Source organism: Plutella xylostella, chromosome 8 (assembly GCF_932276165.1).
Source record: "Plutella xylostella chromosome 8, ilPluXylo3.1, whole genome shotgun sequence".
NCBI classification, from domain to species: domain Eukaryota; kingdom Metazoa; phylum Arthropoda; class Insecta; order Lepidoptera; family Plutellidae; genus Plutella; species Plutella xylostella.
The window spans coordinates 10862075-10878532 of NC_063988.1; the positions used below are offsets into that span (position 1 = coordinate 10862075).

At 40.1% G+C, this 16458-nt stretch overlaps 1 protein-coding gene across 1 annotated transcript in view; it reads left to right on the forward strand.

Moving 5' to 3' along the window:
• The window catches only part of LOC105393477 (metabotropic glutamate receptor 2), a 124490-nt gene that overhangs the window by 94795 nt on the left and 13237 nt on the right, over positions 1–16458 (forward strand). Inside the window, exons 8-14 of the mRNA XM_048622582.1 lie at positions 955–1058; positions 4270–5217; positions 6629–6762; positions 8052–8218; positions 8618–8776; positions 10865–11027; positions 12048–12261. Coding sequence (XP_048478539.1) covers positions 955–1058; positions 4270–5217; positions 6629–6762; positions 8052–8218; positions 8618–8776; positions 10865–11027; positions 12048–12261 — 1889 coding nt within the window. The remainder of the gene's footprint in view (positions 1–954; positions 1059–4269; positions 5218–6628; positions 6763–8051; positions 8219–8617; positions 8777–10864; positions 11028–12047; positions 12262–16458) is intronic.

Sequence of the window (16458 nt, forward strand, 5' to 3'; positions counted from 1 at the left end):
ACCACCAAACTTATTCTTATTCTAAGAATTTTCAAAGTTGTAGAAGCTACATTGAAGTAGCAACTAAATGGTAATGAGTGTTATGGTTATGATACTGAAAACAAAACATTAATTTACTCAACTACTTACACGATTTTTGTGACTTAACTCATAAAGAAATCTTATTTATATCCATTTACTAGGCGATTACATATTTTTAAAAATATAAATAACTTTTTAATTAAAAAACTTAGTTTTTTTTGTATCAACTAGCAATTTATGTTTCAGAATAGTGAGTTAAAACTTTCGCCATTCCTATTACCCTGAGGTAATTACCTCGCGCCGGATAATAAATGACGAATAACTAGCAAACTTCTCAGTACTTGCCTACTTAATCTAGATTGGGAGGCGCAAGTAATTTACTTTGTTTGATTAGGATTACGGTGTAACCATAAAATAAGGCTCATAAAATAGATATGTACTTTTCTAAAGGGAAGAATAAATAAATGATTTGAAATAAAATTCCCAAATCCATTATTTACGTTCCCTGTTGTTAATAACAAACGTGACTGTTTTTAAACATGCGATTGCCTCTACAATAAGCGCGGATTTTCGGGAAATCATGACTGTTGAATCGTCAATTGCATCCAACATCTGTAAATAGCTTTAAAATAAATCCTTTTATTGTAGTACACTGACTAATGGGCCGTGGAGACTCAGGATCGATTCTCCGTCGAGTTACATCATTGTTTATAGACAGCTTTTTTCGGGAAAAAGACCGCAAACTAGGAAGAGACTGTAATATTGGTATCGGGCAGATGTAATACCTACACAAATACATAGATAGATTCTAATCTAATACATAGACCCGAGCACAAATATCTGTCTATAACCAAATTTCTGGCCCAGCCGGGTATCGAACCCAGGACCTTCAGCATAGCAGCCAGGCTCTAACCACTACCCCATTGGTCGCAGGGACATGCACGCGGCGGTGTGCGGCGCGCCGGGGCTGTGCGACGCCATGCGCCCCGCCAGCGGCGCCGAGCTGCTGCGGTACCTGCGCCGCGTCAACTTCACCGGTAAATGTTCTACTTACATGTGGGGTCCTTAGGCCTTTGAGCTCCTGGTAGTGGTAGCGTGTAATGAGAAGGCCATCCTAAATGCAGGTGTCTTTCGCATGTAGAGCGTTCTCTTCAGGTCTTTGAGCTCCTGGTAGCGTGTAAGTAAGGGTAAGGCCATCCTAACTGCAGGTGTCTTTCGCATGTAGAGCGTTCACTTCAGGCCTTTGAGCTCCTGGTAGCGTAAACGGAGAAGGCTATCCTGAGTGCAGGTGTCCGGACAGCCTGTTCCTAACACCTGCAACCGGGACGACCTGCTTAAGGCCAACCAGAACGGTCTCGAGTACACCATTTTTAACCCGTAGCAAAACATCAACGGTATATCATCGACTGTAATTTTGATATATATCTTTGTTTTTTCAGTGTACTATTTAGAGGTAAGTATAATATTATTATAACGCTTAGGAATAAAATTGTACGTAAGTTTTTAAATAAAATAAAAATAAAAGTCTTGTGAGTTGTATTATGATGCTTCCACTTTTAGAACGGCGCGAGGCGAGGTAAGTCACGTTTGAAATCAGTTACAGCTGCTGAATCGCATTGCTTTACTGCAGATATTCCAGGATAAATAAAAGTCCGGGTTATTGCCAATGGATCCCTCCATTATGTAGATTGTACATGTGTAGAGCAGCGTTGAACACGCGCCGAGTGCAAGACCATCCCCTGTGGAGGAAGACGCACTTGTATTGCAATCACGTGCCGGCTGCAAGTAAGTACTTCCCAGTTCCGCTTTAGCTCGGATAAGCCATACAAATACAGCAAACATTTCAACACTCAACGAATTGGCGGAACCTACCGACACCACTTCGATGAACCGTGTAGTGATACAGCTACAACACTTTCGTCCGGTCACTACTCGGAATAAGTTATTTATATTTATACCTGCCTACTTCTATCTAAAACTACCAAAATTTGCTTAGATTTACTTAATTATAATTATAGTATTTTTCTTCTGTACCTACTTTGGTTTAAAATATTACTTACCGTTATACTTACCGAACTGCTGTAAAAAAAGTAGGTAATAAATACCTAAACTGTCGAAATTTGAAATTTCATTATGTTAGATTTAATTTTAAGTATAGTTATGTGTTGCAAACTATTGTAAACTGTTGCCCGTAGTGTAATAACTATATGTAGTTACCCAAATGCTGTTATAATAGCAATTAATTGCTTATTTGCACTAACTGTTAGCTAAGGAAGAGCGGTGCTTCCTGTCACAGGCTCTGCTTAAAAGGAGGCACCATTCACGGTTAATGTATGCATGTTCCTATTTATCGCAAATAAACATTTTTGAATTTGAATTTTTTTTTGAGTTATTGGCAAATCTGAACTCTATCAAAAAATGATTGATGAAAAAATGATGCTACAGAGCTCCCGTCGAGGCCGCCTCCATACAGACACGAGGTCATGAGCTGAACCGAATATAATATACGAGGGTTATAATTCACCTTTTTCACTCCCTTCGCGTCAACGACACAAGATTGAATATGTTTCGCATCGGCTGTGATTTATCAGACTGCTCAAGGAGTATATAAATACATGTGCGGAGCTACGCAGCCGAAAATAGACGGCTTTATACCATCGTTGAACATAAAACGCGTTGTATTTTGCTTCAGGAAGGACTGGTTGTCGCATGTCGGCTTATCTAACGACATTCATGTTCCAAGAAGTACTTTTTGACGTGCGGCGAGAAATAAAATGAACGATTTGTCCGCATGAGTAGTATCGGCTGGAGAAAAAGTGTAAACCGTATAATTCCAATACCCTGCCAAAAAATCAGTGAACTCGTTTAAAGTTCGCAATTCGCAACCTTTCAAGTAAGTAATTAGCTATAAACAAACGCATTGAAGGTTTGTACATTTGTTATAGAAACAAAGAATGGAACAGATACATAAATACAAACCTACACACTTTGCAACTCTAATAATCCAGATAAAATTCAATAAGTATCGCTATAATAACTCATCAAGGTTGCCTTGTCTACTGTCTAGGGTCGAGTGCAGTGTAAGTGTGGCAGAGTTGTAAATTCCACCGTGACCCATTAGAACGTCCCATGAATACTGCGAACATGACAGATGCCTGAATAATGGATCGGCACAGCTCCTCTGAAATCCGTTTGTAACTAGAAGATGAATCTCAAGGAAGGGGATCTGAAATTCAACACGTACACTTTATATTATGCTAATACGCAAGTAATAACAAATTAGCAATTAATTGTTCGAGGGGATCCAACTCAGGGTAGCTAACATCAATTAGAATTTTAAATTCCACTTTGCAAAATATTTATAGTATAGGATTATACTAAGTAAAAAGCTACTGGTTTTTATCTAATGGGCGGTATATTATTATCATACTTACCTTCACTTTGGAAAAAACGTTGAATAAACATACTTTAAACCCGGTTATAAAAACGAACACCAAAATATCAGTCCGAGATTACCCGTGTTGCTGTCATCAATTCCGCTGAATACTGTGTACAGAACTCCGAACATCGCTCCACGCCTCATTTCTTTATGTCCTAGCTACAACGATACAGGCCGCGCTTTATGTAGGTAGGTTTTTTTCAGTTATGTATATAGGTACTGTTTAGTTATATAAGAACTACTTATTCTTGAATTTTATGGGTAAAAATCGAGGAAAAGATTTAGAGGAAACCTTGAGCATCTACGTTTAGGACATCTAGATTTGTCTATCGCGCTACCTGCAGTGAAAACTTATGATGAGAAGTGTTCCTAGATAAGGATTGGGGTTTAGACCTTCAGGGGTGCACAAAGTTTCCATTCGAGTGATCTATATGCAAAAACTAACACTACCGTAAAGAACAGAATAGCTTTATCCGTATTCAGGCGTGGCTTTGTTCGTCATGTCGCACCATTGTACCCTATCCTCTGTCGTGTTCTTATTCACCCCACACGACAAAGGACTGAGTGATTTATTGCATGACAGCTTGTTCGTGTACCCCAGTTATATAATATAGGTATATTACCTGATTCATAATAATGGGAAGCAGATAATTATTATGACCGCTGCAGCAAAAGTTCCAGTACTGAGGTGAGATAGCTCAGCAACGACGGATTATCTCAGTATGCTTTTGGACCTAGACCAGTGAGTAACACCATCCTGCACATTAAGCAGACAGTGTGCTCATATAGCTGTCCCTCTCGCACTGCAGGTCTGACGGGCGACGAGTTCCACTTCGACAGTAACGGCGACGGGCCGGCGCGGTACAACATCCTGCACTTCAAGCAGACAGTGTGCTCATATAGCTGTCCCTCTCGCACTGCAGGTCTGACGGGCGACGAGTTCCACTTCGACAGTAACGGCGACGGGCCGGCGCGGTACAACATCCTGCACTTCAAGCAGACAGTGTGCTCATATAGCTGTCCCTCTCGCACTGCAGGTCTGACGGGCGACGAGTTCCACTTCGACAGTAACGGCGACGGGCCGGCGCGGTACAACATCCTGCACTTCAAGCAGACAGTGTGCTCATATAGCTGTCCCTCTCGCACTGCAGGTCTGACGGGCGACGAGTTCCACTTCGACAGTAACGGCGACGGGCCGGCGCGGTACAACATCCTGCACTTCAAGCAGACAGTGTGCTCATATAGCTGTCCCTCTCGCACTGCAGGTCTGACGGGCGACGAGTTCCACTTCGACAGTAACGGCGACGGGCCGGCGCGGTACAACATCCTGCACTTCAAGCAGACAGTGTGCTCATATAGCTGTCCCTCTCGCACTGCAGGTCTGACGGGCGACGAGTTCCACTTCGACAGTAACGGCGACGGGCCGGCGCGGTACAACATCCTGCACTTCAAGCAGACAGTGTGCTCATATAGCTGTCCCTCTCGCACTGCAGGTCTGACGGGCGACGAGTTCCACTTCGACAGTAACGGCGACGGGCCGGCGCGGTACAACATCCTGCACTTCAAGCAGACAGTGTGCTCATATAGCTGTCCCTCTCGCACTGCAGGTCTGACGGGCGACGAGTTCCACTTCGACAGTAACGGCGACGGGCCGGCGCGGTACAACATCCTGCACTTCAAGCAGGTGTCGCGCGGCGTGTTCCGCTGGCTGCGCGTCGGCCGCTACCTCGACGGCGAACTGCAGCTCGACTTGGATGGTGAGAAACAACATGTTAATATCTACGTCCCCGCCAGCCGAACGCCTTGGAGGGGTATGCCTCGGGGCTTCTAATGAATTAATCAATGCTCGGTTTGTATGGACTTACCCTTGGGCACCAAGCATTGGACCACGCTCTAGGGTACCCCGAGGCATACTTCGGCAAAGCGTGTGACTGGTGGGTACGCTGCTAATAAATACCTACTAAACTTCTAGCGTCATGACGATTTGAGGAAAGAAAGTTTATTGCCAATAACAAATGAATTTCGGATAGTCCGTTGCCATAATTTGAGTTCAAAGAATTCAGTATTCGCTGTTTTGAAACAAACGACAATAGCGGAAACTATTAGTATATTCTGATAAGAGCAAACCCCAGGGCGGTGAGATGTCCAACGCCGAAATATATTGTTTTCATTCTTATCTGGATGGGAGCGTCTTTCGTCCATTTATCATACAGCTCCTCGTAGGTCATTTATTATTTAGCTGAACGCGTATGTCTAGTGCACTGACTCTGGACCTTGCTTCCAGCGATATGTCGTGAATCTTGCAACTTTCATCATCAATTTATCATGTAAAAGTAAAAATAAAATAAAATTTAGATAATATTAGAGTAAATTTATAAAATTTGGTCACCAATATAATAAGTTAATAATAATCAAGCAATATTAGAAATAAACTTCGTAAATATCAATTTTTTAATTAATTTTGTGTTCAGAGCAACTGAAAACTTTAATATTCACCACATAGGAAACATTTGAATAAAAATCAGCGACAGAAATGGTTAACCAATAGTGGCCCCATCAGGGAACAAGACGCAAGTGGCAGAAGCAGCTAGCCTCGCTGGCTCGCGGCCAACAACAAATTCGAAACGAAAAACTTTTTTCAGTCGCCTCGTTAACGATGCAGTAGCGAGCTCGCACCTGCGCCCCCAAACTCGACTTAATAATGTATTTACTGCAAAAAACAGAGCGGCTTTTACTAAAATTACAAAACCTCGTAAAATTTTAGGCTGCACAAAGTCTAGATGGCGCGTGGTTTAAAAAAATATGGAAAAAGTTGTGAATATTCTATGGAATTAGTTTCAACGCTGCCGTAAAAACCATTACTCAATAAATTACTTAAGTTTTACTCAGCTTATACACCGACAATATATGCATAGACAACAACGTAGGTACTAATTTTTTTAGTTGAAAGATGGCCACGAAACTAAAGTTTAATTTCACAAAACAAATAATGTTTTCCTACTGTATATTAGCCAGAGTCAAAGCTTTCTTCTACACCGAGAAAGAGTATTGTGGAGAGCTAATTATGATGATGATCAAGAATATTTTTAGGTTTTACATGTGCAGCATTCTCGTATTATTATCTAAATATTTTTACAATTAGTTCCAATAATTGACTCGTTCCCTCAGAGATCCAGTTTAAATGGGAGGAGCCCCGCCCGCCGGAGTCGGTGTGCAGCGCGGAGTGCGAGCTGGGGCAGGCCAAGCAGTACGTGGAGGGGGAGAGCTGCTGCTGGCACTGCTTCAACTGCACGCAGTACGAGGTACCACCGTATGCACTACATGATAGAGTCCAGGTTACAATAATAAATAGGACCTGTAGCAAAGGAATCAAAGATGTGATCTTGTTACTGGAAGCAGCTTCAACCTCTACGAGGTCAGAATCTTAGTCATTTGTTTATTTTATTTTCTTTAGGTAAACTAAACTAATTTGCATAGGTACTAGGTTTAAGCTAAAGCAAAATACGTTGTAAAAGTTTCCACCTCTTTTGGATTGTTGAGCGTGGAGTGAAGGCCACTAATTCAAAGAGAAATCAAGGGTAGTAAAGTTGAAAAAGTTTCGAGATAAAAGTGGCTTATGTATTACACACAAGTAACGCTACTTTCTTTGGCTTAGTATATAATATACGAGTACTTACACATAATTAATAACCTTTTGTTTCTTATCTACCATATTTATATTTCTACCATAATTTATTAAATATTTCTCTAGTTGCGTCTGTGTATGAGTTGCTATGGCCAAAGAGAAATGCAACGAAAAATATCGCATTATCAAAAACTTGAACTGACATGCAATTTCAAAACACTTGCTGTTATTCATCAGATGTCGTTTGCCACCCTTCTGTTCCCGAAAAACTAATTTAAACTTTTTGCCCATTCCAACTTTGTGGTCTATATTTTCAAATTCTCCTGATAGACTGGACGGCGGACGGGTCTAGCTTCATATTTCTGTGCATCGGAAGTAATTTAAATGCTACCAACCAAACTCGATTATGACGATGAAGGAATGGTCAAGTTTGAGCATATTTTTTTCCCTTTGATTTAATAACAACTAGAAAACCAATAAACCTAAATAAGCTTTTTTCGTAAACAGAGTTTTTCAACTTTTAATCGCCTAAACTTTCAGTCAGTCAGGTATAGGTATTGTGTACCTATAGGTATTGTTCACACACTGTGGTAACTTTTGTCACACATTACAAAATAAGTTCTGTTTGTTCTACTGCCCGACATAATCATATATTATACAGGGTGTTGCAAAATTGGTATACTAAGCCGAAACCTTGATGTGCAGCATGGTATATTCAAGCCCGAATCTGAAATCAGATTTTGGAAATTCGCGAAAAAAAATTAAATTTTCCCATAGTAAAAAGTCACGTAACCAACAAAGTTTCTATGGAAAATGAATATTTTTTTTCGCGAATTTTCAAATTCTGATTTCAGTTTCAGGCTTAGATATACCATGCTGCACATGTAGGTTTCGGCTTAGTATACCCTTTTTGCAACACCCTGTATAATTATTGTAAGTTAATATTATCTCCTTCTCTCCCACCAGATCCGCTCCCCGCTCGTGGAGACAGCATGCGTGGAGTGCGCGCGCGGCTCGCTGCCCGACCCCACGCGGACCGAGTGTCGGCGCATCCCGGCCGCCTACCTGCGCGCCGACTCCGCCTGGGCCATCGGCGCCATGGCCTTCTCCTCGCTGGGGATACTCATCACTGCGTACGTATCAGCTGGATAGGTGTAGGGAGGATGATAGTGAAGAGGGGAGAAGTGTCTGCTGCAGTCGATCTCATTGAAGGGTTGGGAAAACTTGTTCTAGGGGTTCACGAGTGACATATCAATTCTGTCTTACATAAATTTTCCAGCTCAATCATACTCAAGAAAGTAGTGACTGACTGATTATTTTACAACGGTAACAACTGACAAACTCTAGTTTATCTAGACGCTAAACAAAGAAAAAATTACCCCAGAGTGGAAACTGGGTTGAATTGAATACTGCACTTTCCAGAGGCAGGTATTTAGATATGTGTCTCCTTCCAATGAAGGAAGGGAGGGTTTTAGGCCTAGTCTATATATTATATGTCTCGGTATCACCCCTAAACTGTCCCCTTCCGGCAGGCTGGTGTGCTACGTGTGGGCGCGGCACTCGGCCACGCCGGTGGTGATGGCGAGCGGGCGGGAGCTGTCCTACGTGCTGCTGGCGGGGATACTCATGTGCTACCTCGTCACCTTTGCGCTCGTCTTCAGACCTACGGATCTGCTGTGCTCCTTGCAGAGGTACGTGGGTCATACTCTGCGTGCTTAGCAAGTGACTGGTTGTGTTTGTTCAGTTATCAAGTAGTATTTACGTATTTACATATATGTCACTATCCTTCAGCCTATATCTCGGTATTAAGATTTCTTTCTTGTTAATAACCTTTGTAATATACCAATAAACATTGCTTCTACTACCAGCGATCCGATCATAAGGCTACCAAGCCTTTTCAGTGTTAATTTCAATATCACACGGGTTTATTTACCTCAATAATATACTAGCTGTACCCGTGAGCTTCGCTTCGCCTTAAAAGTTTTCCCGTGGGAATTCCGCGACAAAAAGTAGCCTATGGGTTACCCCAGGGTTTCAGCTAACTATATACCCAATTTCATTAAAATCAGTTCAGCCGTGTGGACGTGAAGAAGTAACAAACATAGACACATACATACTCTCAAAATTTGGCCCTTATAATATTAGTAGGATAATACTGTCATCCTAAAGTCCGTTGGTTCGGAACTCATATAATATTGGAAAATATTGGTCTGCACTGCTGTCTCATAAAAACTAATGGGACAGAAGCGTTTTCAAATTTTCCGACCGCAGCGCGCATATTGGCAATTCCAAGCGTCATATTGAAACAAAAGATTATGCACAAGTTATGTTATAGAATGTCTGTGGAATTCCAATAGACGGAATGGGACCGCGATCGAGTGCGCTTGTGTAAAGCATTGCGGTGAACTATGGACCTTTTCATCTATTCTGAGTGGAGCTGAGCTTAGCAAACTTCATATTTCACGCATAATGGCCCACACGAGACGCTAAATGTGCAAAATGCCGCAGTTATGATAACGAGGTGGTGGCACGTACTATAGGCCCCTCGGCTTTCCCACTTGACGCCTGCAACAGGCAAAATTAATGACAGCCTGAATTAAATAAAGCGGTATAATTGATTAAAAGTAGGTATTTAAAGTGCATTCCCAATGTTTCGAAATGCTATTTTGATCAATTTTATATCAAATCTTAAATAGTGATCGAATGCAAAGCTTATGACAGAATGAACATCACCCGAGTGCTTCAAAAATCTCAACGCAAATCTTTGCAAAAAGTCGACCTGCATTATTCTTGTTACAAAAACAGAAAAGGAAAAGTTTACTGCGGTAAATGTTGATTGGAGTAAAAAATCTCAAAGAGTACAACTACAACAGCTTTAATATCTCACAGCCCGTGCTGCCGCGAAATGCAAAAAGAACCCCTCTGAAAAGGAAAATATAAAAGTATCCGAACATTAAATTGCGAATGGTGGTGAGCGAAATCTTCTTCTGCGATAGTTTCAAAGTAATTTACAGAGAGCATTTATCTGAAGACAGTTTAGCTACCACAATCTGTTATCTGGAATACGATACTGCACAGTACAGCGGGACTGAGCGGCAGATAGATAATTAAAAGTGCAATTCGTTGCTCTTAATTTATTTTTTATACATTGTAAAAACACAAAGAACAAAATTTTATTTAGAACAAGTAAAGTATACTTATATTTGGGATTATAAAAACGACAGCGGATGTGCAAAGTTGTTATCCCTTAATTTTACATGAACAAAACAAAGCAAAGGTACCGATGGCACTTACACGTGCTACCATCAAAATTAAACATGCATAATCAAGACTAATTAATAGCTGTGATAGTGCAGTGAAGTCTCGTGTAATTATGTACTAGAGCCGAGTTAACACACTGACATTAAGTGCAAATCTCTGTTCCATAATTATATTATTGTTATGTAGATACCAAATTGTGTAATAAGATATTCACATGTTCACCTCATGCATTCCTAGAAGGGGTAGTCAGTCAGTTCTGATTACCGCCAACTACTTTACGCTCTAAAATTAATTAGTACTGAATCACTACTGCTGACATAAAAGGTAGTTTTTAAATTTGGTCAATATTAATAATAATATGTTGTATTTGTAGATAACACATTTTAAAGGAAAGATAAAGATCGCATCCAGTGGCATCCTTGGGGAGAGGCCTACGTTCAGCAGTGGACTGCTATAGGATGATGATGATGATGATGACATTTTGTTACACCTACCACAACTATAACATTCCCCCGCAGGTTCGGCACAGGCTTCTGCTTCACTGTAGTCTACGCGGCACTCCTCACCAAGACCAACCGCATCGCTCGTATCTTCACCGCGAGCGCGCGCTCCGCCAAGCGGCCCGCGCTCATCTCGCCCACCTCGCAGCTCGCCATCTGTGCCGCGCTCGTCTCTATACAGGTACACCGAGAGCGTGAGCTCTGTACAGGTACACTCTCGGCTCTGTATAGGTAAAGTCTCAGCTCTGTACAGTACAGGTAGACTTTTATCTCTATACAAGTACCTACTTTCCCTACAGCAACTTCCACACACTTACCTACCTACTACATTAATGTCTTTCCACGTAAATAGGAAATATTTCCCTCTTATGTGTGGCCTTCTTATTGCAGCCCAATGCTTGACCCAGGGATATCTCTCGCGACGTCCCTGAATATACCCAATGGTGTGTGGTAAACCGAGTAACACTTTTTTATTTTCCAAAATCTTTTTAACTGATTAACGTTATCCAGAACGCTGGATCAACGAATACCATAATAATATGTATCAACGTATGGATAACCTGAATCTGAACAAACAAAGCAGCTTTGTTCAACATAGATGACAACTATACTTTTGTGAAAGCTAATAAATTTACGTATTGTTGTGCAATATCTTGTTTCTATTCTTTTTGTGAACGTTATTTTTGTTTTGCAGCTTCATTGTGTTACGCGGAGGTATTTCCTCAATCCGATCACACACTGATATCACAAGCAATACGAAACAATTTCCGTCTCGAATCGATCTCTTTTCAACAACATTCCGCTTGTGTAACTAAAATTACTTTGGTATTGTTATATAAAAAGTGATGTTTATCTTTCATGCTCGTGGACACAGATTTAAAGAATAATAATGTAGCTAAACAATTAAATATTGGCACTTTTATATTTTTCCACTATTATTTTGAAAATAAGTATAAGAATAAGAATTAGAAGAAGGTAGGTATGTAATCAGATAGATAGAGAACTCTTACTCTATAAGGTAGGTTGTACAATCCAACTACCGTTTACGCAATGGCAAAAGCTCGTGTACGATTAGCGACAACGTCAGCAGCAGTACAGCTATGACAGTGAGAAATTGACCATACACACCCCTTCCCATCTCCAGTCAACCAATCACCTCATCCACTAAAACCACTTCAGTAACTTAGTCTATACCCCCCAGGTGCTGATCGTGGTGGTGTGGCAGGTGGTGTCCCCGGCGCGCGCCATGTGGCACCACCCGACCAGGGAGGACAACATGCTGGTCTGTGACTCCTACGTGGACGCCAGCTACATGATCGCCTTCTTCTACCCCATCGTGCTCATCGTCGTGTGCACCATCTACGCCGTGCTCACTAGGAAGATCCCTGAGGCGTTCAATGAGAGCAAACATATTGGTGAGTTCTAGAATTGTGTGGCTGGGTGTGTAGCTTGAGTTTTTGGAGCTGTAAGACTAAAATGGGCTCGGTAGTTAATAGCTACCTAATAGAGATGTTTATATCAATTGTTATAACTTCACCGCATTTTGAAATTTAAAACTCAACACAAGGGGCGCTAGGTTTTAATTTAAGTGCCTAGACTCGAGAGACGGAGAAAAAGCAAGGAACTTACAGCAAAAATCCCTTTATAATTGCTAATGCAATGACCCAGCCAGACGAGGGCCGCCGGCCCGCCACGCAACGGCGCAACTTAAATGCAAGTAAAAGCCAAGTTTAAAATTCTTAAGTCTTTTAACGTTACAACTTTTAAGTTGATTAAAACTAAGTTCCGTAAGAACTTAAGCACATTAGCTTTCTTTTCAGTTTAGTTTTAAGTCTGAAATTTAGAAACAAATTGAGTAAGTACACCTAAATAATTAAGCAAAGGGTAAGTACTTATAATAACTTTCGACAAAAAGTACTTTCGTTCAAAAACCTTGCAGTAATACTGAACAGATGAACCAGCTTAAAACAATACGATCAATATAGATAATACAATAGTAATCCTATTACCAGATTTAATACAAATAGGACACGATGATGGCATCACGCCCCCGCTGATAACTGACAATGGGCGGATGTTCGCGGCTCTGTCGGCTCATTAGCGAGAGTAAATGATTGAAATGCCGGCGATAGCACCGTCCAAGACAATAGTATTCCAAGGTGTGAGGCAGTCTAAAAACAAATCGTGGTCAATATAAATATTATACTTTTTTCAGTCCAAAGAAAGATTTTGATTCTTGATATAATACTACAAGTTTTAGTATACTTCATAATAACCATAAAAAAAACACTCATTTTGAAGATCTCGTGATTGGAATTATTTTCTCAGTCTTCGATGTTAATTTGATTGTTGTAGTCCTAAGCGTGTGTAAGGCATGGGTGATCTCTTAAACCTCGCAAGAACCCGTGACAGTCTGTGCGTGTGTACATATGTATTGTATGTGAGCGTGTGTGTGTGTGACCCGACGTAGGAAATTCAATATTCCAAAAAGGATAAGGAAGCCTCTCAAAGTTCATAAAACAAGCGAATTAGTTTTGGTTTGCCTTTCCAAATTGATTTGGAGGAGCCAGACCCGTTGGGAAAAATCAAATTTTCGTCCGTACACGTCTAATGTAACCGAACACGATCCCGTTTATTTAATTGAAACTCAATCGGACCGGTTGTGGAATTCACTCAAAATTCAATTTAAGTCGAGTGCCACTACGCGCCTCGCGCCGCCGCCGCCGCCGTCGCCGCCGTCGCCGGGCGGATATTTGAAGCTTATATCTCGACGGAGACGGAAATCTCATATCAATACCGAGCATTACTTCAACAGACGGTTCAAATTAAGCTTCTTCACTGGGAGAAAGTTCTTAAATGTATGTGTGTAGTTCTGCATAGTAACTAACTAACATACACTACAGTATTGAATTTTCCTTAATTCTGACTATTTACTTTCTACTGAAGTAGTGATAAGGGGTATACTGTATACATGAAAATAAAATGTAAATAAAACTGAAAATTCTACGGAAAAATAATTAGACTGCACTGTTTTCCAATTGCAAGTGGCCACTTATTCCCGTATACATAGCTACATAAAACCTGGCTTTTAACCCGCCAGTGGTGACGTATATGTCTGTGAGACCGGGTGGTTCGAAAAAGTCGAATAACTTTCTCACTAGCCATCGATTTTTGTTGTGATTTCGGGTAGCTGCCTCATTTCCCATCCCCCATCGTCAGTCCACCCCGCGACGGTGACTCCTGCGCAGGTTTCGGAGTTTTGGCGCCAACCCGGTGCGTGAGACCGGGGTCACCGACTATGTAAGTCAAATTTAAAGATGTTTTTTTAAATTTTTCATATTTTTTTTTATTTTTCTTGACTGTATTTTTGTTTTGTGATTGTAAATTTCATGATTGAACTATTTTTAATAGATAGTTGTAGGTATTTATACAAATATAAGTACTTAATAGATTTCAATAAGTTTTTACAGTAATATCAGCTAGTTTCAGCATGTCCTTGAAAATGACGACGGAGATAGCTGGACCTTCAAAAAATTGTCAATGTTATGAATGTGGATAGCGAAAATAACAGAAAAATTTTATATATTTGTCGCAAAATGTAAGAAATATATGTGTTACGACCATGTAAGTGCCGTCTTGCAGAGACTGTTTGGCTGTGGAGAAACAATGACTTTTAGTGTATTATTATTATTATTTTTTTGGTAGAAGTATATAAATTTTTGTTTTATCTTAGGAAGTTCGTAGTGTTATAAAACTATAAAAGGTGGACTTAGTTATAAAAAATTACATCATTGTTGTATTTTTTTAATTTTTAAGATTGTAGGTGAAAAATTATGTAAATATTAAGTGTTCTAAGTACCATGGTAAAAGGACTAATAAACGAGCCGTGATTTATGATAATGCTTTGTTTTATTGTCAAACAAATACTTATCTTTAAAATTAAACTAATTTTAAGTAGCATGTGTAGTTAATTAAGTAAAAAAAATAAGTTTGAAAATCCCGGTGCGTGAGACCGGCGTCACCAACGATGTAAGTCAAATTCACGTCACCACTGGCGGGTTAAATTTATTGTTACCTAATAATTATTCATCCATGTTTTTTTTTAATAAATCGGGTAAAAGTGAATTTATTTAACGAAAACTGTATTTAGTCTTCTAAAATTTATGAATTTGACTTCTCATCATACACAATGAGTCTACAGAACAGCACACGGCTTTATGTCAACACCATGCCAATATGCGATGTGGTCGTGATAAAATTAGTGATGTAGGTACAAACCCACATGTAGAAGAAAGTAGTAAAAGAAGGAAACAGGAGCAGGAAACATCTGAGGTAATTCTACAGAATAGTAACTCGATTCAGCTAATATAATAATAACACCGCAGTTCTGTTGGCGTAACTCGCGGTGTCGGCGTGTCGGCGAACTGGCGGGGTTCGGCGAAGCGGATATTTTGAGATGAATTCAATTTCAGAAGGGCATTTCTTACTTTATCTATCTTCAGTCTAAATGATAGATTCAATTTCTTATCTTATGTTTGTGGAAACTTTCTGAGCGCTAAATAAATAATTTGTGTGAGCTTTACCGTGTAATTTATTTTCTTCGGTCGAAAACTTTCAACTGTGGGTATTTCAGAAAAAAAAATCATAGCCATGACTTAAATTTATGTTCTTCTAATAACAAAATCTGTATTGTATTTTTAGCAAAGAATAGTAGAGCAGCGTTGAATCTACCCGCAGCTGGCACATTGAAGATCTATCTATTGTCTCCGAACAAAGTTATCTTCAGAACGTGTGTAAATACAAGTCTGTATAGAATACTAACTATTGTATGGTATATCTAGATGTGGAGTGGGTGCACTGATTTTATCTTTGATTGGAATGGATTCTGACAAACACACAGTAGTCATGTATTTAATCCCTACGTAATATTGCAAATGCGACTGTGTATCGATATATTTATTAATAATATTATGTAATTGTGATATGTTTTTCTGATTAGAATTTTAATGGTTGAATGGTTTGAGACTCTGGAGAGTTACAAGCTTCATCCCACGGGAAAACTGTTTGGGCAAAGCAGAACAGAAATAGCTAAGAATAGACATAGAGGGGTTGTGTATACAATGTAACTATTGATGAATGGGTATCGGCGGTGTCCCGTTGTCGCAGTCTCGTACTAGACCCACTCGGGTCCACAAACTCCACAACAAGCGATTGAGACACATTTGGGACAATGCGATTGAACTGCGGAGATCTATTCAAAGTTTAACAATACATTACTTCAATTGTATTCATGTATCAAGTAAACGATACATTTCTGAATGTAACGGCTATTTACCTATAATATCATCAATTAATTAGGTATACTTACTTAGGTTCTAAATCAAAACCTGAACTTCAAACTCTGATTCAATATTAGGTACTTATTTCAAAATCGTACGTGTCGCATGTAAATCATAAAAATAGTTTTACTTTACTTTTATTGCTACCAATTAAATGTTCTTACATGATCGATGTCCAAAAGTTAAAACTGAAGTTAGTGTTGTTAGTGAAGGGTAATCCCCGAGCAGTGATCCGCGCCACTCGGCGGATCACGAAGTTGAGATTGGAGCTCC